This window comes from Varanus komodoensis, unplaced genomic scaffold (genome assembly GCF_004798865.1).
Source record: "Varanus komodoensis strain SLA01 unplaced genomic scaffold, ASM479886v1 scaffold19, whole genome shotgun sequence".
Classification (NCBI taxonomy): Eukaryota; Metazoa; Chordata; class Lepidosauria; order Squamata; family Varanidae; genus Varanus; species Varanus komodoensis.
Genome location: NW_025335550.1, coordinates 21989281 through 22015398, shown reverse-complemented (window position 1 = coordinate 22015398; position 26118 = coordinate 21989281). Strand labels below are relative to the sequence as shown.

Sequence of the window (26118 nt, the reverse complement as noted above, 5' to 3'; positions counted from 1 at the left end):
GGGGGGGGGGGGGGAGATGGCTGCAGTCTTGGTCGCCACCCAAAGCGGTGTTTGCGACCCAAGTCAAAATTTTTCAGAAATTTTTGTTTGTGACCCAGTTTGTTCGTGAACCAAGGCGTTCGTGACCCGAGGTACCACTGTATTCTGATAAGCCAAAGATGCAATTTACTCTTTGGAACCTGGACAACTGGAATTCTTGTACCTTGTAAATAAGTTTTTATTAGAGACATTTGGTTGTTCTCCTGCCTAGGGTTTGATTTAACCCCTTTGTGACACATGCTCCATTCACAAAGAATAATAATAGTATTGGGACAACCAAATCTTATTACATTTGAAATATTAAACTATTATTTTTCATGTTTTCTATAATCTTTACATGTTCAAGTCACTTTACAATTCTTCTTTGCTTATGTATTTTAGGGTACTCTTACAGAGCCAAAGAAGTAAGCTTGGTCTACTCATGGGCTTGATTAATCTGGAGAAAAGTAGTCCTGATGTTGAGTTTACAAAAGACAGAAAGCTGGTTCAAATTTTATTGGAATTAGACAAACAATTAACTTGAAGTGTGGTTTCTTTGAAACAAACCAACTTCAGAACATGTGTTACAAATCTGACTTGATTCAACAAGCTATAGTTAAAATTAATCACAGCTTAATATTTATCCATAATGCTAAAAAAAACAGTTAATCAGAAACCAGCAGGAAGGAGGCATAGGTGAGTCCAAAGCTTGCTGTGGAATGCTCCTATTACAATAAACTGAGGGTTTTCATCTTGTTCAAACAGGCCCAAATTCTGCTACTGAATTCATAAAAAATAATTTTAATTAAAATGCAACAAGATTGTGTTAGTAAAAGTGGTGTGTATGTATAGTCTTACGTTTTAGAGATCTCATTAAAAATACTTATTCTTAGGTATTCAAAAGCTACAACTTTGGAAAAAATTTTGTGTTTCGGATACTTATTCCTGCTTGGGTTATCCACTATTACGTCAAATATCATTTATTGGTATGTATGGTATACCATGGTATGCAACAACTTTTATAATACTTTGAAAACTTGGGAACCTATCAATATATGTATATAAAAATGGACAGCATATTTATATTGTTTTTGGTTAGTATCTTCTTTGTTCTGCATATGCATTTTGTTGAAATTTTATCTTGCAATATAGAAAAGGATGGCCAAGTTAAGCCTAGGAGAAGGCAGTCCCTGCCCATCGCCCCTCTTCATCCAGCATCATGGTGAAGAGTCAGACTCTCATTACTTGATGGCCAAAGAGCTGAAAAATGCCCTGGCCTTTTGATACATGAAAAATTACTCTAGAGGCCTTTCTGATGAAGCTGAGACCTTTGCCATGATGGCATTTCCTGACTGGTGGCTTGCTCACCATTTATGTAATAGCATATTTTGCATGAATAATTTGCCAGGTGACAGTGGAATTTGGAAGACAAATGTGCACTGTTTTCAATCCAGCAGCAAGTGTCCCTCCTTTTAGGTCATGAGAGGTTATCCAGAAGGCCTTTGTATCATTTCAGAGGTACCTAGGCTGATCTCCCCTCTTCTGTTAGGAGGCATACCATGATGCGAAAAGGAGCATTCACCTCACACTCTTATCTAGTTTGCTTTCCTATGAACTAGAATTTCAGCCATAATACACTATTCACATTATGTATTCTCAAGTGCTCCTTTAATCAATACTGTGGATTTAACTGTTTCTAGATTGGGTCATGGGTATGCAGAAAGGGTCTCAGGTTAAAAGCAAATAGTTTTGTAGGTTTCCCTGAATGCAATTAAAATTTTAGCATCACAAGCTTGACAGTTTGGCAGGCTAAGTGCTACGCATTTCTCTTTCTCCAGCATCTCCCATTTCTAGAATTGCCAAGTCTGACAGCACCGGTAACATGCTGAATAGGTGCTTATGCACATAGCTCACTGCTTCGCCTAGAGAATTGTGTGTTAGAACAGTTTACATGGAAAATGTTTCTGTTCTTTTAAATACGAAATGGACAGATGCTTTCCAGAAGCAAAATTATAATGCCAAAAATCAAGTAATTGCTTCTTCCTGCTTGTGGAAATGAAGCATTCTGTTGGGAGTGGTTTGGTTTGGTTTGGTTTGAGCTGTGGATCTTTTTAGAGAGGGGAAGTGTAGTGAAATCGTTGAGGATGACAAGTGAATGAAGACAATATTGAGAGGGAAAATGAAAGATATAATGAAAACTGAAAAGGGGTTGAAGATTACCAGTTCCCTCAGGATTTTGTTTTATTGCTTTTGTTCACAGAATAGGCCATATGGAGTTGTGATGTCCAAGCCCAAGCTATTTCCAGTGAGTCAAATTCATTTTTCTTCCTTGTAACAGTTGATTTTGTACAGAAATAAAGCAACTTTGAGCATTATATATAGGACAAACAGACGATCCATGGTGCCTATTCAATCAGAGAGCTCACTTAAATAGGTGCATGGATTCCTTGAAAATACTGGGCATGTTGTTTCATGGTTCCAGTGGGACCCGAACATTAACAAACTAAGTATGACAGCCATTTTTTTCTTCTAGAGCAGTACTGAATTCCTGTTGTAAATGACAGCTTTGAAGTCAGCACTTATTCCCGATTTCTTTTTATGGTACCACAGAGTTAATACAGTGTGTAAAGCATGGAATTAAAGAATCTGATTTCCTAAGAGACAGTAAAACATCTCCAAAATGAACTGTACATGAATAGTAGCATAACTTAGTAGAGAATCTTGCCTTGTAAGAAGGATAAGTGCACTTAATTTGGTATCTTAAAATAATTGTGTTGTCACTACATTTACAATTTCTTTAATTCTTATCTTAGGGTGACACAATACTGGAGACAGGTGAAGTAATTCCCCCCTTGGAAATACCAAGCAGTCATCATTAAGAGGCTGAAGAGCTCAGAAAGCTGTGGACATCTGTCTTGCTTCCTGTAAAATTATCATAGAGTTCAAAATATTCTAATAATAAAAGTTATTAGGCTCACTATTATGACTTTCTTTTATTGAACTCAGCATATGTTATAGTCTTGAAGGATTTTCTGTTCAGAGCACTAATAAAACACACCTGTTACATAATAATGGATAATTGCCAAGCAACTAGTATTAATGCTTAGATTGAATTCAAAGTCATTCCAGCTTACTAGCTTAACCACTCGCTCCAGTCAGATGGAAGGAACGGCAAACGTACTTTCCCAATGTAGTTCCAAGTCATAAACATGTGGCTAGCCTTTCATTTTACAAGAATGGCAGGCATAATGCTCAGTAAAAATTAGCTGATTTCAGCTAATGTAAATTATTATAAACAACATAAATTGGATACCAACCCACCTATTTATGAATATAAAAATGTTTGAAATTGCAGTGTCATAATATCAAGAAAGTTTACAAAGAGACAAAATCAAATTCTAGTTTCATTTAATCACTAATCAACTTCAGTCTCTCAGTGGATTAATGATCTAGCCATGTAAGTAATAGCTAAAATGTTAATAGAATACACTTCCAGGTACCCAAACACTCTTGTTTCTGTACTGTCAAGCACTTTATGTGTGAATCCCACTTTCTTGCAATACATTCAACATTGAAGCATAGTTCAATTAGTAGTTTATTGCTTTAACAGTAAAAAAAACCTGCACAATTCTTTTTACACATGGGATTAATGAGTGATTTCTCCATATGACTCACTTTACCCACAGTTCTAGATGCACAGGACTGGTAGAGATTTTTTAGTAGCTTTTTAAAAATGCTAACCTCAGACCTCATTCTTCTGAACTTTTATGAATATAATCAATGATGTCAAAGAGATGCAAACATTTGGAAGCTTTCTTTGCAGCCAAAGTTTATTTGAAGTACTCCTCTCAGCTTCATTGACAGGGCTGAGACTTTTCAAATTCTTGTGTTGTTCCGCCCATTTGTATTTTCTGACAATTCAGTGTTTACAATCATGGCTCTGTGAATCTGGAGTTACTGATTTTTTTAAAAAAACTGGCTATTCCTGTGACTGGAACAAACTTGAATGTGTTCACACTTCTGTGCAGATATGGATAGCTTTTTGGTTTGGTCTGTCTCAAAGGTTCTGTGTTTCTGTGGGATAGTCTTCTTTCAGCTTCCATTTGGCTGCTATACGTGCTGCATAAATGACATATCCCCATGAAAGCAATACAGTGGTGAGTAGAATCTGTTAAAGGAAGGCATCACAAAATGGCATTTCATATACCTTTATATTTGACATGTAAAGTCCGTCTCTAAGCAGAATAAAATGGCTTCATCCTAGGAGTTCTGAGAATTGCAATATTTTAAGAGTGCTGAAAATTCACACAAGGTAGTATTTATTCTGGAAATCATGACAGCAGTCAGAATAACCTTAGCTTTACCTATCACACTCCAATGTGCCAGTTGCAGGTGAGGTAGAATGGGGGAGAGGTCCCCTTGGGCAGCCCAGTTCTGCCATGAGAAAGCTACTGCCAGCAGTATGGAAGAATCGGAGTCAACTGCTTCGGGGTTCCCTCAAGAGGGTCCTGAATTGAGTAACTCAGGTACGCCAGCCTGGAACTTGTGTAGCCAATTCCTCCCACTGCTTTCAATGTGGTTGAAGGGAAGAGGGAGAATGAAAACTAAAATCCTTTGTCGGGCTGGACAGTCCAGCAGAGCTGCTTCCCACCCACTGTCCTGTCCTGTCCTGTCCTGTCCTGTCCTGTCCTGTCCTGTGTGAGTTGGGTGGGGCTTGGGATGAAGCTGTAGATGTCCCATTACACTCATTCCCAACCCTAGTTGGGACTACACTGTAAGGTGGAGAAATTGCCCCACATCAAGAAGCATTTTTTTCCAATGCATCTTGTGCAGCTTCTAAGTCCCACACATGAACTTGTCCTCCAACCATCTCAATAGAAATATTGAGTGTCTGCCGTGCTCTTGCTCCACCAGCCACCACTGGGAATAATTCGCTTTAAAACAGATGATGGCTGTCCCTTTCATGCTTTTGCTCCAGTCTTTCAAGCTTCCCCGGGAAGCTGTATTTAGGATTGCAGCCTACGCATGCTTACTTGGAACAAAAGGGAGCTTGCTTCCCAGGAAAACATGCACAGCAGTGCACTGTAACCATCTTGCTGCAACCATATAGTCATCTACCTGGGAGTAAGTCCCAGTGAAGTCAATAGGACTTAACTGGTTATTGGAGATACATAATAGAATAGCTTTGTGAATCGGCATCTATCGAGGTTGTTGCTATGAGATATTGCTGTGAGTCCAGGAATATATCCGCTCCCCGATGCCAATGAATGAGGCCCTAAGAAGTAGGAAAGCGTCCCCTTACCAGCGAGTAGATCCACTCCAGAGTCCTCCGGTTCACGGGCGCCATCCCTCTTTGTATTTCTCCTAGTTACAGCCTCAACGGGAGTCTCCAGAAATGACGTGACGTGAACAGCTCCACAGGAAAGGGAGGGCAGACGCTTGTAGAGGCTGGAGCCATCTTTGTTAAGGGAACAAAATAAGTTCTCTTACCAACTTTCTCAGCATAGATCTGGTGGGTTTGTTTTTTTGTTTTTTTGGAAGCCGGTCGTAGATATTCTGTGGAGCTTGCTCCCAAGAAACCGCGTCTAAGTTTTGGCTCTCTATAGAGCTGTATTTAAGATGCGGCCCATTGAACGCAGTGGGACTTCCCAGCAAACGGGCGTAGGATTGGGCAGCGGGTTTAGGGTGTTTCGGCTTTCTCTGCCATGGTGCCTTGCCAATGAGTAGGGCGACACATCGGCAAGGTCTCACCTTGGAGAAGGCTGAAACGTTCCTTCACTGAATAGCAGGTACAAACCGAGCAGATCGCTGCAAGGCTGCAGAGCTTTTTCGCAGAAATGTTTTCAAAGGATTACAGCTAAGCTTTGTATCCACTGTTTGCACAATTCAACCCCCTTTCACTTCAATGGGTCTACGAAGTAGGACTAATGCTGGATACTGCCCAATAGGCTGCAGTCCTATATGCACAGTAAAGTGGGAGCGAGTCCTTTTGAACTCAGGAGATTCTTTGGCAGTAGATAACGCATAAGACGGCCTTGCCCCCCCCCCCCGCCCCATGTTTTCTCCCAGTTTTCAGGTCTCCTTCGCAGCTCCAAAAATATCGCCATCTCGGCACCGTTTTGTTGACCAAATGGCCCGTGTCCTTGTGCGCTTACGTCCAAATTAGACAATAGAAGAAAGATTTCTTTTAAAAGATTTATTCTCAAGAATAACCGGCTGCCAACGAATCGTTCTAGATGGCGCACCTGAGCAGTCCTCATTTTATACATCGATCATTAAATGGTTACAAGTAGCACATTTAACACTTTCCAAATAGGCTACAGAAGTTAAAAGTTACAATGGCGTGAACTTTCTCTCTTACTGGGAAGGAGAGGAGGATGGGGTGGGTTGGTGGAAATTGTGCTGCTTTTATCTGTCAAGAGTCAACCGGCCCTCTGGAATGGTGCCTGGTCAGTGTCACCTACATTTCAAGGATGCACACGTGCTGATTTCTAGAAAAGAGGGCTTTTCTCTAGCTATGTGTCAATGATCGCAGGATTTAACCAACAAAAGTTGTAGCTATTGTTCTGTACATCACGTTCTAAGGGAGTCGTTGCTTTCCTCCCCTTGGGGTGCGAGAAAGGCAACCCACAACGTTGCAAATCGCGGATGACTGAACGGGGTGGGGGGCATTCATAAGAGCGTGAAAGACGGATGCGGACGACCCTGCCGGGGCTAGGTGGGACGGAGTCGTTCCGCGATTTATCCTTTTATCTGTCCTCTTTCCCCGACCTGCAGTCCCCCAGATACTGGACTACAGCGCAGGAGGCTGGGAGATGTAGAGCAACGCATCCGGGGGACTCCGGGTAGGGGAAGGTTCAAGGTAAGAGCTGAGTGTGCGTTCACTTGTGATATCAACGGGGAAGCGCTGTGACTTCAGCGAAGCGAAAGGGCCGTGTCGCATTGCTTCCCGCCCCGCCCCGGCCTTGAAACGGGCCGAGAGCAGCAACGCGTTGAGGCCGCTTGTTGCCTTGTTTCAACCCGTTTCCCACTTCACCCGGAAGCAGACTCGCGCTCCTCGGCTCGGTTTAGATTATGCTTCCGGCTCGGCCGGGGTAGGGCAAGAAGCGGAGAAGCCGCGGCTACCCCCGTGTTGGTATTATATTGTTCGCCCCGGCTGTCGCCAATGTGTGACCCGCGGGAACTCCGCAGCCGAGCCGGCGGCGCCAACGGTCGCCGGCGCCAACGGTCGAAACCGGTGAGTTGCTCGCTTCTGGAACGCGGGGAGCGTTTGTCCGGACGGCCGGTGGTTCGGGCTCTCCGCGGCGCCGGCCTCTCGCGCTCAGATCCCCCCTGGAGCGGACGCGAGGCGGACGCTCCGCGCGCCCGCGCCGTGTACCTGCTTCGCCTCGCCGCATCTGCCCGGGAGCTCCCCAGCGGGAGCGGCTCTCTTGCATCCCAGCGCCTTGCACTGGTCTGGCGGGGAAAGAGAGAAGCTCCCTTTTCCTGAGAAGTCGATCGCCGGGTTCGAGCGTTAGTTGTTTTCCAGTATTTCTAAACCGCCACCAGCTGCAGTGATCAAAGGGGGTGTGCGCTTATCATGAAAGCGGAAACACCCTTTAAGGGGCGCCTTTGGGACCACCTGAAAGACTACGAAGATGCAGCAGGGCGTTGTCGAGAACGCCTCGCTAGCCTGGGGGCTTTTTTCCTTCCTTCCTTCCTTCCTTCCTTCCTTCCTTCCTTCCTTCCTTCCTTCCTTCCTTCCTTCCTTCCAAAAAACAGAGCAAAACCTACTCAGGGCTCTCGTCTTCCTCGAAGCCACGTTCTATCAATCATCAGATAGACATAAAATGGGACCCAGGCGAGCTGAGATATGCAGGCTAGAAGTGCAGTGCCCATCTCCATTAGGCATTCTGCTAGCCCATCATTACTGTTATTTAATCACAGATTGAGAGCGTGAGGAAGGTGGATGAGGCTTAGCTTCCCTTTTTCTCCTTGCCTTTCTTTCTGCTCCCCTTTCCTGCCCCCAAACAGTTGGTGGTAGTTAGACACTGAGCAGTCCCTCAAGCTCAGTATTTGATTGGCGTGAGATATCACCTAATTCTTGCCTGGCCAGTCTGAGAGAATTTCCTTTACTCCTTGTTGCTGCGCATTTGCTTTCTCCCTCTTGAAATTTTTGTTGGTTTTATAGCTGCCAGAGTGCTGTTACTTTTTTAAACAGACATTAGTTCAAATATGTGGCACAATTCCATGAACTTCAAGTATTCAGGCTCCCTCACATAGCCAGCAGCATCCATAGGACCTCTTTGGGGTCTACCGCTCCAAGTAATTTTTCACTCAGTCACACACAATGGGAAATTAGGGGTCCTTTGTGAACTAAATTTAAGGTGAACATTTTCATTATGCTTCCTCTTTTTAAAAAGAGTGTACATGAAAAGGGAAGGCAGTCACACAGACAAGAAAAATCAGAATATCGTTCTATCTAGAAAGGGAAGCTAGCTCTTCCAATAGTGGATAAGGCAGGGATTCTACAAAACTGCTTGAAAGTTTGGGAGATGCTACAAGTAGTTCTGGTCATTCATACTATAAACTGTTCTTTCCTTCATCCCCTAACTGCTGGCTGTATACATCCCCTCTTCCCCACCCATGAACTGATTAATGGCCTGATTCTAAAGACTCACACAATTAGTTGTGCATATCTACAGGAGATCTGGAGTTATTTTGGTCATGTGGATGAACGTTCAACCTCTCTTGAATCTGAAGGGAATTTCAATTTCAAAACACTTTGTAATATAGCATTGCTTGTGAGTGTCCCTGCCTATCTGTCAAAGAAAAGGGTTATGTTTCTGCTGAGTATGTTGAAGATTTCGTCTAAACCAGCTCCCAGAATAGTTCTTTGGATCCCAGCCACTCTTTTGAACGTTATCTAACTTGAGTTAGATAAGTCTATCCTTTGTGAATAGACTTAAAATTGCAAAAAAAATATATAGCCATTGTCCCTGGCAGATACCCAGTATGACCCTCTTTCAACCCAGTGTTTAACTGGCTGTTAAACCAACTTATTAGGGTATGACCTAGCCAGTGCTAAACAATTTTAAGTCTCACTAATTTCAGTGGGACCCCTTGCTGAAATAACTGAGACTTTAAGGGTGAATGGTCCTACAATTTCCAGCATGCTTCAGCAGCAGTTGCTAACTGTGGTGGCTCTGCTGCTTTTGTTGTTTTCCAATTGGAGATAGATTGAAAATTAAAAATGACAATGCTCATTTCTTTCAGACTTCCAAATTACCAATTAACTGCTTGCCTAGGGCAAATAGTAACCTGTCATGACCTGAGTGGCAAATGACCAAAAATGCTGCCATCTGCATTTTCAAATTCAGTTGTTGAAACAGAGCAAGAGATCTGGTCCACTGTGACCTGAGGACAGGAACTCCTTTGGTGCAGAATGGAATGGTCAATGAGTCACAATGGACTTTAGCAGTACTGCATTGAGATTTCCTGGGGACTTTTGCATAATAATACATGAGATTATCTGTACTATATCCCTGCAAGTTAGTCAGGGAACAAAACCCTGTTCAGGCATTGTTAAAGTGGGTAAACACTTAGACAGAGGAAGCTGCCTTCTTCAGGCTGTTGTCCTGGGTGAGTATGGGGTGACAAAAACACCTGAGGGACAGGGCAGGGGCAGAGCACTTGGTATCCTATCATATTTGCAACTTTAACAAAGTTTGGATGGGCTTGAGTAGCTGTCTCAAGGTATATGGTAGAGGAACAGATGGACACAAGGCTATGACTCTTCACTCCTATGCTGCGCAGACTCTCCTCTGTTAGAAGAACAGTGCAGTGCCTCTGTGGGAGCAACTGCCCTGAAGGATACCTGAATTCTGCATTCTCTTTGAACCTTCTTGGTGGGATTTTAGGTTTTTGCTTCCCATGAGATGGGAAGTAGCTTTTAGACTTGATCTGCATCTAATTGACACATCTGTCTCTAAAAGATTTCATTATAATGCAAACCAGCAGATAAATGAAGCCTCCCTTACCTGTGTGTAATAAGGAGTTCATGAGCCTCAGAAAGGGAGAATCCTGGGTTCAGGGTGAATGTGACTTAAAAAATTAACTAGACTCAAAAAGTACACTTGGAATGCAAAAGCAGGGAAACAGAGGCATGTGATTTCTAAACAAGCTAAAAAAATGAAAGCTGACATGGTGGTGCAGGCTCAGATCTGCGAAGGCTGGAATCCCTTCTCTAGTGAAGTCACAGGCAGTTCCAGAAAATGCTGCACATGGGACTTGCACAGGTAGGTTCCCTGAAGCTATCAGGTCAGAGTGGATATGTTTGATTGGGGAAGATCTCAGTGTCCCAACAGTGGCAACTGAAGTGCTGCCTTGGGAGGAAAGGTTTGTAGGCCCTGCATAACAAATGAATATTATTTGAGAAATAGAGTGTCTGCAAAGAGACTATCTGTCATGTTGATGGACACAGACAAATCAAAGCATGTCATGAGCAGAGCTGGCTGGAACCGGGGTTCAGACTAGATGGCCTGGGAGGCTCCTTCTGACTCGCTCTGTTTCTATGTTTCTAAAGCATATTTTTGCTTGCTTTGCTAAAATTCCAAAGGATACTTTAAGTTTCATCTTACACAGGTTTACTCAGAAGTAAATCCCACTGAGTTGAAGACAAGGAAGGGGTTGTTGCATTACAGCGACCACTCTGCATGGTTTCCACCGCTCATGGATTTTCGTCTGGACCTGTCATTTAGATGATCCTGTGGTTTCTCTGAAAGTGCTTCCATTCTTCATCCTCCCACTCTTGCCATGCATCCCATGTGCAAGCAAAATCCCCTTCTGTACTGCATTGTTCTCTGTTGACCTCAGTTCGAGATCTTTCTGATTGGCCCTTTGAGGTTTTGAGGTGGGTTGTCCCTCTTTCCCCTCTCAGGTGTACATTCATCCCTGTAATACTTCCTAGCTACTCCAGTCCCAAACGGTTATCACACCTCAGTCCCAAACATGTTTCATTTGTTCCAGTAGAACTAATGGCTAAATGAGTATGATTAGTCCTAATGATTTGGTCCTGTTTAACTTCCTTGGTCTTTCATGTGTATAATATTCTATTATCTCTTTTTTCAAGAGTAGGGAAGATGTCACTGCAAGAAGGAATGTGTGACGTAAGCCTGGAGAAGGTGCATTAATTTGACATGAAAATAGGTTGATTTTTTATAAATCCATTTTTGTTTCTAAGGAAGAGGTAATTCAGCAGTACTTTTGATCCACAGGAATTAAGTCAAAAGTACATTTATGATTGCTTCTCTTTTTTATTTTCAGAACCTAGCATCAGTGATGGACAACTTCCGAGACGACAACTTTTCACCCAGGCCTGACGCAAATGAACTGAATCAGGCAATGGCAGTAGATACATCTCCAGATTCCAAATGTCCAATCTGCCTGGACACATTTGAAAATGTAGCCTTCTTGGACCGTTGTTGGCATAGATTTTGTTTCCGGTGTGTCCAGGAATGGTCCAAAAACAAAGCAGAGTGTCCACTCTGTAAACAGCCTTTTCACTCCATCCTACACAGTATGAGATCTGAAGATGACTTTAAGGTATACACCGTAAGGCCTTCAGAAACTGAATCATTCGCTAACCCTAATGGGAGGCGATTCCGTTACCGGACTACATTGACAAGACAACGCCGTGCTCCTGTTTATTCCCAAAGAAATTCTGCCTCTCAAAGGACAGTGTCTCCTCCAGATAATGGAATCCTATTTGAAGGATTGTCAGGTCAGACAACACAACAAAGAGAAGCAGAAATGCATCAAATGATCAGACGACTTGCATCAAGGAGGCAAGCTAGTTTAGAGGGCAGAACTATGAGACAGATACAAGAAGCAGAAATAATAAGTTTTCGAAGAGCTCTGTATCGGTCTGGTACGCGTGTAAGAAGCATTGAAGATGGAGGGCGCTATAGAGATATATCAGCTGAATTTTTCCGCAGAAATCCTGCCTGTCTTCATAGACTAGTTCCATGGCTAAAGCGTGAGCTCACAGTCCTTTTTGGTGCTCATGGATCTCTAGTCAACATTGTGCAACATATCATCATGAGTAATGTGACTAGGTATGATATGGAGAGCCAGGCATTTTCTGACGACTTAAAACCTTTCTTACTCCATCGCACAGAGCAGTTCTTACATGAGTTTATCAGCTTTGCTAGATGCCCTTTTAATATAGATGCATATGATCAGCATGCCAACTATGACTGCCCTGCTCCATCATATGAAGAAGGAAGCCGTTCAGAGTCCTCCATTATTACAATCTCTCCAGATAGTGACGAACCCAGTTATAGTGCCTTCACAAGTGGCACTAGCCAAGCACCTTGGGATGATGAAACACCTGGGCCATCTTACTCTAGCTCAGAGCAGGTACGTGCTAGCTTAACAACTGCGTTAGATACTTCAGAAAGTTCTGATGGAGAACCTTCTTCAAATGCAGCAGTGGTGCAGGCGCAGTTACCAGCTAATGTAGACATGAATGGGGATAGTTGTGATTCCTCTGACAACTGTGTTATTGTTGGCTATGTGAAACCACTAGCAGAACGAACACCTGAACTTGTTCAGCTGTCTTCGGACTCTGCAGAATCAGGTGAGGCCAGAAAAACTGAAGAAGTGAAGCAAGTGCAGCCCATACAGTATCACAGTTTTAGTGATACTGATGCTAGTGGGTACGCATCACCGTTCTCCATTGGTTCCAGAGATGGTAGTGCCAGTAACAAGACCAATGTCTCCCCATCGAGTAAAAAACGAAAATCTAAGAGGAGTGAAAAAGAGAGAAGTAAGTCAAGGGAGTCTGCTACTTGGTTACAAAGCCCATCTACAGGACAAGTTGATGATGGTTGCAGTTTACCCAAACGAAGGAAAACTGAATCTTCTGCACAGCGTTCTCATCGAGAGCGCCATGGCCAGAAAAGTAAAAGGAAGCATCGCAGCATGGAAAAAAAGAAAAGGAAGAGAGATGGCAGCCGCCATAAGCACCGGAAGGACAAAAAGAGGTCAAGAACCCGAGACAAGAGCCTGTCTCGAAAAAGCCAGGCTCTCTCTCTTAGTAGTGAGAGTGCTGGTTCTAGAGAAATGAGCAGGTCAAGATCCCGCAGCAATGAGTACATCAGAACGTCAAAGAGCAGAGATGATGATTATTACTTAAAAGACAGTTACGAAAGCAAGTATAAATGTGAATACACTTTTTACAGCTGTAATACCACCCAAGATGGTTATGAATCATCATACAGGAGGCGGATGCAGGCGAGGGCTCAGTATTCGAGGGAAAATGCTAGTCCAGATTACGAAATGCAGTCCTTTTCTGAAAGGACACACCGTAGTCGAAGTCTAAGAGGTCATAGTGAAAACAGGTGGTATTATTATGAAAGACATCGGTCTAGAAGTCGATCGAGCAGCAGATCTCAGACTCCTGCCCGGGGGCTGGATCGCATACGATCTGAAAAGCCCAGTGGGAAGCGGAAATATAAAACCCGTCACTTGGAAAGCGCACACAGAGGGAGTGAAGAGGCTTCCTCTGCAAAGGAACGCAGTGCCCTTGAAACTGCGTTGGTCAAGTACCAGGGCTTTCACAAAAAGGCCACAAGCCTGGACAGCCAACCAGAGTTAGAAATTCGACACAAGAAGCGGAAAAAACGGTCAAGAAGCCCAAGTGTGGAAATTATTTATGAAGGGCAAGCCACAGACACGACAAGGCATCACAAAAAGAAAAGAAAGAGAGAGAAGAAATCCCGCAAAAGCCATGTGAGCCACTCACCATTTTCTTCTCCAGTTGTAATTACAATCAATAGCGACAGTGATAAAGACACAGGAATCCAGGATAATACTGACTGCAACAGTAACTTTTCCTGGAGTCCTACACTTCAGCCCAATGAGAAAGAGACAGAATCTCTCTCACCACTGGTGGAAGCCAGAGACTCTAGTTATGGAGCTGGTGAAAGCGAAAATGTGGACAAAGACAGCAGCATGACCACTGCTAGGAAAGAGGTTGTGGGAGAGACTTCAAATGCACTTGTACCACTGCAAGGAACAGCTAATAGACATGCACTGACTGTAACGGACGGAACTTCATTTAACATAGTGAATCAGGCTAGTGCTGTTGAAATTCAGTCTTTCAGCCAATTGCCAGCTGTCAGAACCACATTGTTCGTAAGACTGTCACAGATGCTTAGAAAAGTTTCACATCCACTGGACTCGCCAGAGCAGAATGTTTAACTTTTAAAAAAAGTTTTAAAAGCTCTTCCCTATTTGAATTTTGAAAGCAACAAACTGTGTGATTTCTGTGCTAAGAGTTATTAAGTTACCTCTCTGTTAAGTATGTCTTATCATTTTTTGTACTTAAGTCTAAGAAAGCCAAATGTTGTTTTTCTGTACCATTTCCTTAAGAGTTTATGTTAAATGCTTCCAATGTCATTTTCATACTGTATTTTCCCTCTGTAATATAGCTTCCTAATACTTCATTGTTCTTTTTAAAAAATGTAATATTAGAAAATTTTGATGGTTGCTTTTTTATTTGTGAAAAGGAAAAATGTTCAGATCTCAATAAATTAATTTGCTTAATTTTACCATTTTCTTGATTTGACAGTCCTCGGGTTATAACCATCCGAATTATGAACAACCTGTACTTGTGAATAGAATGCCATGAAGCCTATTGATTTAAAAATTCAAGTTAAAGACCTACTATGGAAAATCATCACCATAGAGAGAGGGAAAGCAAAAGGGGAGACAGGGAGGGCCTCCAAAGTATCCCCATAGAGAGAGAGGAAGTGAAAGGGCAGCTAGGGGGCTCTCCAAAGTATGCCTTCTTGCCCTGCCATCTGGAGAGGGAAATTCCTCTGGCATTTTCTTGGTGCAGAGAAGAGGCACTAGCGAGTAAAAGGGAGGAATCGGAACATAATAAAGAAATAAATGAAGAAGGGGTGGCCTGCTGGATCAGACCAAAATCTGAGAGAGAGGGAGGAGTACTTCAGTGTACGTATGGTCAACAGTATTAAGGTTGGGGGTCAGGTAGAGATATTTGTGTGTGTGCCACTTTTGCAGGGGTCCTATGCCCCAAGCCCCTGTCAACGTGGGGGGCTCATGGTTCTATATTGTGTTTAAGATGCTTTAGTGTATATGGAAGTGTTTCTTAAAGTGTTTTATATGCATAGAAAGCTCAAAATACATACATACTAAGGTGAACATTTGGCTTACTCATGCTCTGATGTTCGAGTTACCCATTAATTAGTGCTGTGGAACGAATGGTATGTAATGTATTGCAGCATTCTGCAATATGCTGCCATTCTGCAATTTTGAACCACAGCTCCCATCAGCCCTAAGTAGCAGGAGCAATGCTCAGGGAAAAGTGCTGAGTTAAGGAAGGATGCTATATTGCACCACAGTGAAGCAATTGCATAAATCAGGCTTGTCTGTTTAATGTCTGCTCTAAAAACAAGTCACCCCAAACTAATATTGGCATGTAACTTAGCACCTTGGACCTCAATTTGTGAAAGTGTGTTTAATGTAGGAATGAGGGAAGCAAGAGCAGTTAAAGAGAACATTGGGGACTGTTAGGTAAACTGCTGTCTCTTAACTGCCATGTGGGAAGGAAGGTCAGATTCTGAAAACTGGGAGGGAGAGGAAATGGAATGGAGTGGCTGGAATCCAGAACATGGAGCACCCCAGGTTTGGTATAAAACTACACTCAAATAACTGGAAGTTGTTCAGTTTTCATTTCTTGAGCAGGAAGTTGGAGCAAGGAAGGGGGAATGCCAGTAATCCAGAATGAACTTGAAATACAGGAAATGTCTTGCTCTTTAACCAGGAGAGCTTGGTTGTGCTGTGTGTGCAAAACTCACGTCAACCATTAACTCAGGCCAGCCTCCCTTCACTGCTTGATTTCTGGGTAAATGTGTAGGTGTTGTGTTGTAAGCTGGTCTTAGACAATATGGGTACAGTGACTCCATCAGGCTATGAATGAGTGTGTTGCTCTTTAAAGAATTTAGGACGATACACAAGTGCTCTGTCTTAATATCCGATCCTTATGCTATGAACACCTCACAATTTGCCAGGAATGAACCAGTGCTTGCATTTCAGGAAGTCAAAGAGGAGCTGTTCCCCCCACCTTTGTCTTTGCCATTGTTTGACGGAAAATAGCCCAGCGCTTCCCACTTTTGGGAACATGGAATCAGTCATGGGATTTTTGTTTGGATACCAGCCATGTATTTTCAAAATTATGTGAAATCATTGTGAATTTATGGGGGGTTTCCAGACAGAGGGCTCCTAATCAAAAAGCAGTGTGTACCTATTCAGTCTTTTGCCCCTCAACATTTCTTTTTTCTCTGGTGAGAAGCCATAGGAAAACAAATTGAAATCAGCTACAAATTGAAGGCAGCGGCATGGACCGCACTGCATTCTGCGAAGAAGCTGCATGGTTTCGCAGTAAAAAAAAATCTAGAAGCAGTCATGATGGGTCGGGCACGACTTCGCGACAAACAAAAAACTAAGAAGCACTCGTGGAACTAGTTTCTTTTTATTAAAAGAATTTTATTTATTATTTTAGGGAGCACAAGCAGGGCCCACCAATGTACAGGACGAGATGAAGAGTTTCTGCATGCTTCCATAATTGGTTATCCAAGGCAAAGCAGGGAGCCTTCAATGAAATTCGCCAGTCCACTCCGCACAAGTCATGCCCCGCACCCGTTTTAGCTAAATCTACCCTGTGTGCTAAGGGCAAAAGCAAAGTGGGGAGGGATATAATGGAAAGTATGAAGGAAGCCCCTTCCCTCTAGTCTAGTGCATACACTTCAGGCTCTGTTCAGGCAGCCACTGAAATGAAGAGTGGCTGCATTCCGGACATCTCCAGGTTCTGGAAGGCCCTTGAACAAGGTGTCCTTCACAGGCCCCCTCCCTCAGCGAGTCCATCTCCTCCTTGCTCCTCATCGCCTTTCTCATCATCGCTACTGCTCGTTTGACAGGTGCATGAGGCCAGGGGATATCCTGCTCCTCCTCTGTCCCCCATTATCAGGGCTGGAGCAAGAGACAGCTGAAGAAGCAGGTGGCAATGAGGCTGCTTGCTGGTGGGTACCTCCTGGGGCAAGTGTTTTTGGCTAGTGTCCCACCATGCTCATCTTTGCTCCCAGTCCTGGTTCTAGCACATCTATTTGCTTTTTGCAACTTGTATGCCCATTTCAAGAGCAGAAGTACTCCCACAGTGGCTCATACAGAAATACTTTGTTCACATAACTAGGTTTTAAATTTTCAAGACAGATGGGGCCAAGCATCTTTCTTAAAAATCCTAACAATCCAGGGAAGAGTCTATCACAGCACCTGGTACAGGCAGAGCCTAAAAACGGCGTGTCTGCGTCCTCCCACATTTTGCACCTAGCCGGAAGAATAATCCTGGAGATCTCGAAAGCTTGCCGGCTGTTTTGTGAGCTTTGCATCGGTTTAGAAAAAGCACTTACCCTAATGCAGATCAACACGATCACCTCTACTGGGTGGGCGTGTGTTGAAGGGCGGGTCAACAGGCTGACGGGGGGGGTGGGGGGGTAGGGCTTGGCTCCCTGCCACGGCCAAGCCAAGAAGCCTGCAAAAGCGCATCTCGCTGCAGTTTCACTTCCAGGCGGACGTTGCTTTTCTCCCCTCGCGACACCGCTGCTTCCCTGCAGGGGCGCCAGCTTTCGCTCACGAGCGCTTCAGTTTCGTTTCCTGCTCAGCTGACACCGGGGAAATCGAGACCGCTCGCAGCCGGAGGGCGGGGGCGTGGGACGCGCTGGAGGGCAGCCCCGGCAAGTGGGCGCGCGGGCTCCTCCGCCCAGCCAGCTCGCTTGCTGCGAGGGGATCCTGCAGTCGTGCAAAAAGGCAGGGGGCTCGCCGAGAGAGCCGAGATGACTGCGGAGCAGAAGGAGAACCTGCGTCGCTGCCGAAATTATATCGTGACGACCCTGAATCCCACTTATGTCTTGTGCTACATAGAGGACTTGCTCAGCGATGGTGAGTTGAAGAGCGGAGCGTTTCCTGGCAAGTCTGCTTTCGACTGCTCTGCCTCTTCTGATAGCAGTTACTCGGTAGCATCGGGGAGCGAACAGCGATAACGTTTGGCAGTCGGGGAGGAGGGATGCCTGTACACCACAATAGCCCTCCATGTCTTCCTGCTCCGGATGCTTGCAGCCATTGTGAGTGCAGAGGCATGGATTAGTTTAACTCCTGGTTTACGTCACCACCCCCCGCAAGAAAAGGGGGTCATTAAAAAAAAACAACAGTGATGAGTTTTCTGAATTAAAATGAATATTCTTTGGTTGTTGTAAGCATTGCAACATTACAGCACTCTGTCGTGCAAATGGGGTAGTGAAAAGGCGGAGGGGGGGGGGGAACGGCCCACTGTATTCAGTGGGGCTCTTTCCCCAGGTAGTCGCAGCCTCCGTAGTCGGGAAATAAGGGATCGAACAGTGTTCCTCCTTGCCATGGAAACGAAAGACTCCCGCCGTTTAGTTGGTGGCAGCTTTCATCTCTCTCTCTCTCACACGCACACACGAGATACTGATGGGCATCCCTGGCAGCTTCTCGGTATGGAACGCCTGCTTCGCTCCTCGTGGAGAGAGATTGAAATGCTGCTAGTGCTACTCCCAACCCTTCTGCAAGCGAAAGTTTAGGCGCTTGCCTAGGCTCCGGTGGCTTTTCTGTTCTTCCGCTGGCATCGAAGCGCTTGTTTGCTCGCTCGCTCGCCTGCTCGCCAGAGTTGGAGAGGCCAAGCCCCCTGGATCCGGGGTTTGTCAAGGTCCCGCCGGAGGGAGCAGGGCTCTGGCTTGGCACGGCTGCGCGGAAGCAAGACGCGGATTCCCTGCCTTTCCCCGGAGCCTGGCGAATGAAGGCGGGGATCGGACGGCCGTGCGACCGGCTCCAGCCCGCCCAGCTCCTCCTGCTCCTCCTTTCCCGTCCCGGTAGCTCCGCCTGACTCTTGGCGCCCCTTCCTGGCTGGACAGAGATGAGGAAGTGTGTGGCTGCGGGAGGAGCGATGGGAGAGGGGTGGGGAAAATCGAGCGCTTCCCGGTGAAGACAGCCTTGTCCCAGGCGCGGGCTTTTCTAAAACGATTCTTCTAAGGACCGCCGGCCGGCAATTCAGCTGGCTGCTTGCTCCTTTCCCGCCGCCTCTGCCCCCGCCCCCCGCCCCAGAGCCCTCGAAGTTCATTCGCAGGGTGAACTTTAATTGCAGGCGTCTATCGACCTCTTCTTCTTCATGGATCACTGCCTTGTCGTGGCGAAGGGGCTTGCGCAGCTCAATGAAGCTATGAGCTGTGCCGTGCAGGGCCACCCAAGACGGACAGGTCATAGCAGAGAGCGCTGACCAAACGTGATCCACTGGAGAAGGAAATGGCAACCCACTCCAGTATCTTTGTCATGAAAACCCCATGGACAGTACCAAAAGGCAAAAAGATACGACACCGGAAGATGAGCCCCTTAGGTCGGAAGGTGTCCAATATGCTACTGGGGAAGAGCAGAGGGCTAGTACTAGTAGCGCCAGAAAGAATGAAGTGACTGGGTCAAAGCCGAAAGGACACTCAGTTGCAGATGTATCTGGTGGTGAAAGGAAAGTCCGATGCTGCAAAGATCTATACTCCATAGGAAACTGGAATGTAAGATCCATGAATCAAGGCAAGCTGGATGTGGTCAAACAAGAGATGACAAGACTGAACATTGACATCTTAGGAATCAGTGAACTAAATGGACAGGAATGGGTGAATTTAATTCAGATGACCATCAGGTATACTACTGCGGGCAAGAATCCCTCAGAAGAAATGGAATGGCCTTCATAGTCAATAAAAGAGTAGGAAAAGCAGAACTGGGATACAATCTCCAAAATTATTATTATTATTATATGACAGAATGATCTCAGTTCGAATCCAAGGCAAACCATTCAACCTCACAATAGTCCAAGTCTATGCCCCAACCACTGGTGCTGAAGAGGCTGAAGTTGACCAGTTCTATGAAGACCTACAACACCTTCTAGAATTAACACCAAAAAATGATGTCCTTATCATCATGGGGGACTGGAATGCTAAACTAGGAAGCCAAAAGATAACCAGAATAACAGGCAAGATTGGCCTTGGAGTACAAAGTGAAGCAGGGCATAGGCTGGTACAATTTTGTCAAGAGAATACGATGGTCATAGCAAACACTCTGTTCCAACAACCCAAGAGACGACTCTACACATGGACATCACCAGACGGTCAACACAGAAATCAGATTGACTATGTGCTCTGCAGACAAAGATGGAGAAGCTCTATACAGTCAGTAAAAACAAGACCAGGAGCTGACTGTGGCTCAGATCATGAGCTTCTGGTTGCAAAATTTAGGCTTAAGTTGAAGTAAGTAGGGAAAAGCACTAGGCCACTCAGGTATGACCTAAATCATATCCCTGATGAATATACAGTAGAGGTGACAAACAGATTTAAGGAATTAGATCTGATAGACAGAGTGCCTGAAGAACTATGGACGGAGGTTCGCAACATTGTACAAGAGGCAGCAACTAAAACCATCCCAAAGAAAAAGAAATGCAAGAAAGCAAAATGGCTGTCTGAGGAAGCTTTACAAATAGCTGAGGAAAGAAGGGAAGCAAAAGGCAAGGGAGAAAGAGAAAGATACAAACAATTGAATGCAGAATTCCAGAGAATAGCTAGACAAGATAAGAATGCCTTCTTAAATGAACAGTGCAAAGAAATAGAAGAAAACAATAGAACAGGGAGGACCAGAGATCTCTTCAAGAAAATTGGAGATATGAAGGGAACATTTCATGCAAAGATGGGCATGATAAAGGACCAAAATGGCAGGGATCTAACAGAGGCAGAAGAGATTCAGAAGAGGTGGCAAGATTACACAGAAGAACCATACAAGAAAGAGCTTAATGTCCCTGATAACCACGATGGGTGGTCACTGACCTCGAGCCAGACATCCTGGAATGTGAAGTCAAATGGGCCTTAGGAAGTCTGAGCAACAACCAAACTAGTGGAGGTGACAGTATTCCAGCTGAGCTATTCAAAATCCTAAAAGACGATGCAGTTAAAGTGCTACACTCAATATGCCAGGAAATTTGGAAAACTCAGCAGTGGCCACAGGATTGGAAAAGGTCAGTTTACATTCCCATCCCAAAGAAGGGCAATGCCAAAGAATGTTCAAACTACCGCACCATTGCACTCATTTCACATGCTAGCAAAGTTATGCTCAAAATCCTATGAGCTAGGCCCCAGCAGTATGTGGACTGAGAACTACCAGAAGTACAGGCAGGATTTCGAAGAGGGAGAGAGGATCTAGAGATCAAATTGCCGACATACGCTGGATCATGGAGAAAGCTAGGGAGTTCCAGAAAAACATCTACTTCTGCTTCATTGACTATGCTAAAGCCTTTGATTGTGTGGATCACAACAAATGGTGGCAAGTTCTTAAAGAGATGGGAGTACCAGACCATCTTATTTGTCTCTTGGGAAACCTATATGCAGGTCAAGAAGCAACAGTGAGAACTGGACACGGAACCACTGATTGGTTCAAAATTGAGAAAGGAGTTTGGCAAGGCTGTATACTGTTGCCCTGTCTATTTAACCTATATGCAGAATACATCATGAGAAAGGCGGAGCTAGATGAATCACCAGTTGGAATTAAGATTGCTGGGAGAAATATCAACAACCTCAGATATGCAGATGATACCACTCTCATGGCAGGAAGTGAAGAGGAACTAAAGAGCCTCTTGATGCGGGTGAAGGAGGAGAGTGCAAAAGTTGGCTTGAAACTCAACATTAAGAAAACTAAGATCATGGCATCCAGTCCTCTCACTTCCTGGCAAATAGATGGGGAAGAAATGGAGGTAGTGACAGATTTTATTTTCCTGGGCTCCAAGATCACCGCAGACAGGGACTGCAGCCAAGAAATTAGAAGACGCTTGCTCCTTGGGAGGAGAGCTATGGCAAATCTAGGCAGCATACTAAAAAGCAGAGACATCACCCTGCCAAAAAAAGTGCGTATAGTCAAGGCTATGGTTTTCCCAGTTGCAATGTATGGCTGTGAAAGCTGGACCATAAGGAAGGCTGAGTGCCGAAGAATGGAGGCTTTTGAATTGTGGTGCTGGAGAAGACTCCTGCAAGTCCCTTGGACTGCAAAGCAATCAAAGTGATTAAATTATGTATTTTAATTCATTTATTTGTAAGCCGCCCCCAGGCTTCGGCGAATGGGGCGGCCTAGAAATTTTCTAAATAAATAAATAAATAAATAAATAAACAAACAAACCGGTCAGTCCTAGAGGAGATCAACCCTCACTGCTCTTTAGAAGGCCAGATACTGAAGATGAAGCTCAAATACTTTGGCCACCTAATGAGAAGGAAGGACTCCCTGGAGAAGAGCCTAATGTTGGGCACAATAGATGGCAAAAGAAGAAGGGGACGGCAGAGGATGAGGTGGCTGGATGGAGTCACTGAAGCAGTTGGTGTGAGCTTGAGTGGACTCCGGGGGATGGTGGGGGACAGGAGGGCCTGGAGGAATGTGGTCCATGGGGTCGCGATGGGTCGGACACGACTTCGCAACTAACAACAACAATCGACCTCTTCCCACTTGTTATATCAGATTAACAGCTCGGCCGTATGCAAAAGATTCTGTTGACCAAAAGGGCCCGTGTCCTGATGTGCATATGCCCAAGATACACAACAGAAATTCTCGAGAATAGCGGGCTACGCTTTTATACAGTGATCATTAGAAGGTTACATGTATCACAGTTAACACTTTCCAATAGGTTGCAGAAGTAAAAAGTTGCAATGGCGTGAACTTTCCCACTTGCATACCAAAGAGGATGCTCCGAAGGAGGGGAGGAGGATGGGGTGGGCTGGTGTTACCTGTCAGGTGCCAACAGTCTTTCCCTGGAATGGTGCCTGGTCAGTGTCAGCTACATTTCAAACATGCACACGTGCTGATTTCTAGAAAAGAGTGTTTTACTCAGGCCTGATGATGTGTTACTGGTTGCATGATTTAGCCAATGAAAATTAAACCTATTGATTTGTGCATCAATGGCATGTACTAAAACAAAGAACATGCATGCCCAAGGTTAGTTTTTAAATGCCTTCATTCATTTGAATACACTGAGGGCACAATCCTATATATTTTAAGACAAGAACAAAGACCTGCAACTCCCAACATGTCCCCAGCTTGATATTGTAGGACTTTTCCTTCTCTCCAAACATGCTCAGAAGTTTGCACCCGTAAATGCAGTGGTGTGACTGAACCCTGCAGTAACATCTTCAGTCACTAGGGGGGAACTTCCTGGGCTAGTTTGCATAGACAGCATGGCAATGGATGGAGGCTGGAACCAAGAGGGGTTTGGCTAAGGGGTGGGGGGGCAGTCCCCCCCTCAGGGGAAGGGTTAGAGCTACAAGGATGGACCAGGAAGAGACCATGTTTAGGGGTACCAGCAAACAGAATTTTGTTTGCCTTCTTGGGGAGCAAGTTATGATTCTTTTCCCCCTTGATTGTGGAACAGGAGCAGAAATGGCTTGCTTCAGCGGTCTTGGGACTTCTTTGATCTTGGCACCCATCCCTGTTAACCATCATAAGGGGAGGGTTTTCACTGAAAGTTAACTTCCTTGGGAATTTACATGCCGCTTGGAGTATTACTCTATGCCTTCTGGACAACCCCGCTGTGTCCCTCCTTCCCCCTCGGTCCTTCAGCGCTATCCTAGGGGATGCTGCAGGAGCCCTGGGGAGAGCAGGATGATGGCAGCCTACCTCAGCGGGAGAGCTGGGTGGGGAAGCTGAAGTGTGGGGGGCACAAGAATGGGAAGGGCCGTCTTGTGCTGGACTGGGAAAGCAACCTGCTGGCCTGCTGTGGGGCACCCCCAAACCCATTCCCCCTTCTTTCCCACAGGGAAAGGGTGAAACAGGGTGGGAGGGTCCCCTTCCCCAGTGCTTGCTCCACGTGTCTCCTCCTTGGTGGTGGTGACTGCCCACATCACCTTTTCACGTCCGGTCAGAACTTGCGAGAGGGTGCGGGCTCCGTCTGGTCCACGCCTGCTGCCACTCCTTCTCCACAGGGGCTCCTCTTCCTCCTCCGTGTGGCCCTCTTCCCAAACCGGAGGTGTATGGGGCGCTCCACCACACTCTGCTTTGTCGGGCCCCGATCAGTGCCATAGCCGATGAGGAAGCGAAGGGCGTGGGTCAGCTCTGCAGTACCCAGGGGCCACATCTGGCCGCCACTTGTGAGCAGTCCTGCTCTCCCTCGCGCGTTAACGGGAGCCTGGGGGAAACGGGTGACTGCTGAGCTTTGCTAGCTGTTATCGGCTAGAGCAGCACCCCTTTTTTGCCTCTTTGGCCAAGATACTCTTACTCTGGGGCTTGGCCGTGGCTTAGTATGCTGTCCAAACCCAGATGATGGGTCAACCCACGAGGCATCTATTAAACCCTAAGGCAATGGGCAACTGGGTTTACACGGCACATAAACCCACTGTGCTGTATAGGCCATAGTGGGTTACCATGTCGTCTGAACCCTGTGTTGTGGTGCACTGCTGAGTGGAATGCATGGAGGTGGTGAGTGGAAAAGGGTTATGTTTTGCATGTTCAAATCGGTGTCAAAGTTTGAATGTACACGAAGGTGGGCAGCCTTCAAAGCTCCCTGTTTATGAACTTTGATGAGTCTCAGATTCTGGAAAAGCTGTACAGAGAAAAATAGGTAAGGCTTGCCACAGAAAGCCAAGGGTTTTATCCCTGTGTGAAGAGGAAGCAGAGCTAGCTCCATATTTGAGACCGGGTCCCCTCTGGCGGTGGCCCTTTATCCTAGCAATCCACGGGTCTGAGATAGTGGTACTGCTGAGCCGGCAGAGGTTAGCTGCAGGCAGCCATGCCATGTCCTAACCCACTCTGACTGTCACCAAGGTTTGCTCTCTTACTTTTTCATATTTTAGATATTGTTTTGTTTAGTGTTTGTTTACTGTAAGCCACTTTGCAAAAAGGAATCTTACTAGGATTTCCCCTGGAGACACATGGACCCTTTTGTAGCTCTCGTTCTTTGCTTGCCTTTGGAGAGGATGGTACTCGTGCATTTGCACTGGCCGGCTTGTCCTTCAGAGGCTTCTGGACTGAGGGGCCTTGCCAATTCCATTTTTTCTACCAGAAATAAGAGTTTTATTGCGATAACTATTCAACTGTCTGACTTCATTCTAGAAACGGTGGAGTGTATCCGAGAGCTTAAGGGGACGCCTACTGCTGCTGCAGAGTTACTTCTGAAATCCGTTCTAGAGCTCACATCAGAGAGTTGGTTCCGGGCATTTTTGGATGCGCTGCATGCTGCAGGTTTGAGTGTGCTACAAATATATTTTTTGGCTGTGTCAGTAAATCTGTTTCATCTGCAGGATGTATTTGTTAAAGTGTTTAGCCCTTCTTCCTTGGAGATTCAAAGCAGACAAAGGGCCACTGCTTTCCTAAACCGGTGATGAGCTTTGCCCGAGGGTAGCACCCAATCACCTGAGAGTAAGAGACAATGAGAAGTGGCTATAAAATTGAATTCTTCAATGAAGTAAGAACAACATTAAACTCTGTTAGAAGCGAGGTTCTACAAATAGGCTTCTCCCAGCATCTTCTGCAAGAAGGCCAACACTTTTCCTTCTGATAACTTCTCAGAAGCTGTTGGGTAAGGACAACTCTAGTTTGCGGAAGGGAAAGCAGTCACAGGCTGGACATGAAAGGAGAGATGTGAAATGCTTCAGGGAGAAGAAACAAGCAGTGACTTTTGAGTCTGGGAAACTCTCCTTGCTAGGAGTGGCAAGCAAAGTGTTTGGAAGAGTTGCCCAACTCAGTGTTAATCTTTGTGGAATGGAGCAGCTTCCTTTGTCCCACAGAAGACCGAGACTGATGTACATGAAAAATGGGTCGAAGCTGTGCGTGTACTCTGAGATCATCCATGTGACAGTAGCACAGCAGTGAAATATTTGCTTGCTGTTTCCTATTGGACAAAGAAGTGCCCCTTGGCTACTTGCCTGAGACTGGAGGAGGCTGCAGATATGACCTGCTTTGGTACCTTATGAGGAGGGGGAAGCAATGTCAGCATTAGCAGAAGTGAGCAGG

The 26118-nt window shown here is 45.3% G+C and overlaps 3 protein-coding genes and 1 long non-coding RNA gene across 6 annotated transcripts in view; 3 read left to right on the top strand and 1 right to left on the bottom strand.

The window, feature by feature from the left end:
* NDUFB6 (NADH:ubiquinone oxidoreductase subunit B6) overlaps positions 1-2996 on the top strand; it is a 4982-nt gene extending 1986 nt beyond the window's left edge. Inside the window, exons 2-4 of the mRNA XM_044427858.1 lie at positions 912-1004; positions 2279-2323; positions 2832-2996. Coding sequence (XP_044283793.1) covers positions 912-1004; positions 2279-2323; positions 2832-2897 — 204 coding nt within the window. The 3' untranslated portion in view covers positions 2898-2996. The remainder of the gene's footprint in view (positions 1-911; positions 1005-2278; positions 2324-2831) is intronic.
* Positions 2997-3595: 599 nt separating this feature from the next.
* LOC123022251 lies at positions 3596-5688 on the bottom strand. Its single transcript, XR_006414503.1, has 2 exons — positions 5321-5688; positions 3596-4186 (listed from the first exon to the last, which is right to left on the bottom strand). It is a non-coding gene; the product is annotated as an uncharacterized LOC123022251 (long non-coding RNA).
* Positions 5689-5763: 75 nt separating this feature from the next.
* On the top strand, positions 5764-14582 carry TOPORS (TOP1 binding arginine/serine rich protein, E3 ubiquitin ligase). 3 transcript variants are annotated; one of them, XM_044427856.1, is made up of 3 exons: positions 5769-5807; positions 6796-6880; positions 11323-14582. In XM_044427856.1, the coding sequence occupies exon 3, from the start codon at positions 11338-11340 to the stop codon at positions 14260-14262; it is 2925 nt and encodes a 974-aa protein (XP_044283791.1). In that variant the 5' UTR covers positions 5769-5807; positions 6796-6880; positions 11323-11337; the 3' UTR covers positions 14263-14582. The 3 variants fall into 3 exon arrangements, with proteins under 3 accessions (XP_044283792.1, XP_044283791.1, XP_044283790.1); XM_044427857.1 differs by lacking the exon at positions 6796-6880 and having other exon boundaries at positions 5764-5807; XM_044427855.1 differs by lacking the exons at positions 5769-5807; positions 6796-6880 and adding an exon at positions 7090-7255 and having other exon boundaries at positions 11323-14581.
* A 3200-nt stretch (positions 14583-17782) lies between these two features.
* Positions 17783-26118, top strand: part of DDX58 (DExD/H-box helicase 58) — a 41069-nt gene continuing 32733 nt past the window's right edge. The window contains 2 exon segments of the mRNA XM_044428075.1: positions 17783-18021; positions 25219-25347. Coding sequence (XP_044284010.1) covers positions 17916-18021; positions 25219-25347 — 235 coding nt within the window. The 5' untranslated portion in view covers positions 17783-17915.

What these genes read in the sequence shown, in the direction of transcription:
- TOPORS (XM_044427855.1), top strand. Translation starts at nt 7,184, where the DNA reads ATGTGTGACCCGCGGGAACTCCGCAGCCGAGCCGGCGGCGCCAACGGT. An exon ending in GGCGCCAACGGTCGAAACCG is followed by an intron (nt 7,256 to 11,322) that starts GTGAGTTGCTCG and finishes TTTTATTTTCAG; the next exon opens with AACCTAGCATCAGTGATGGA.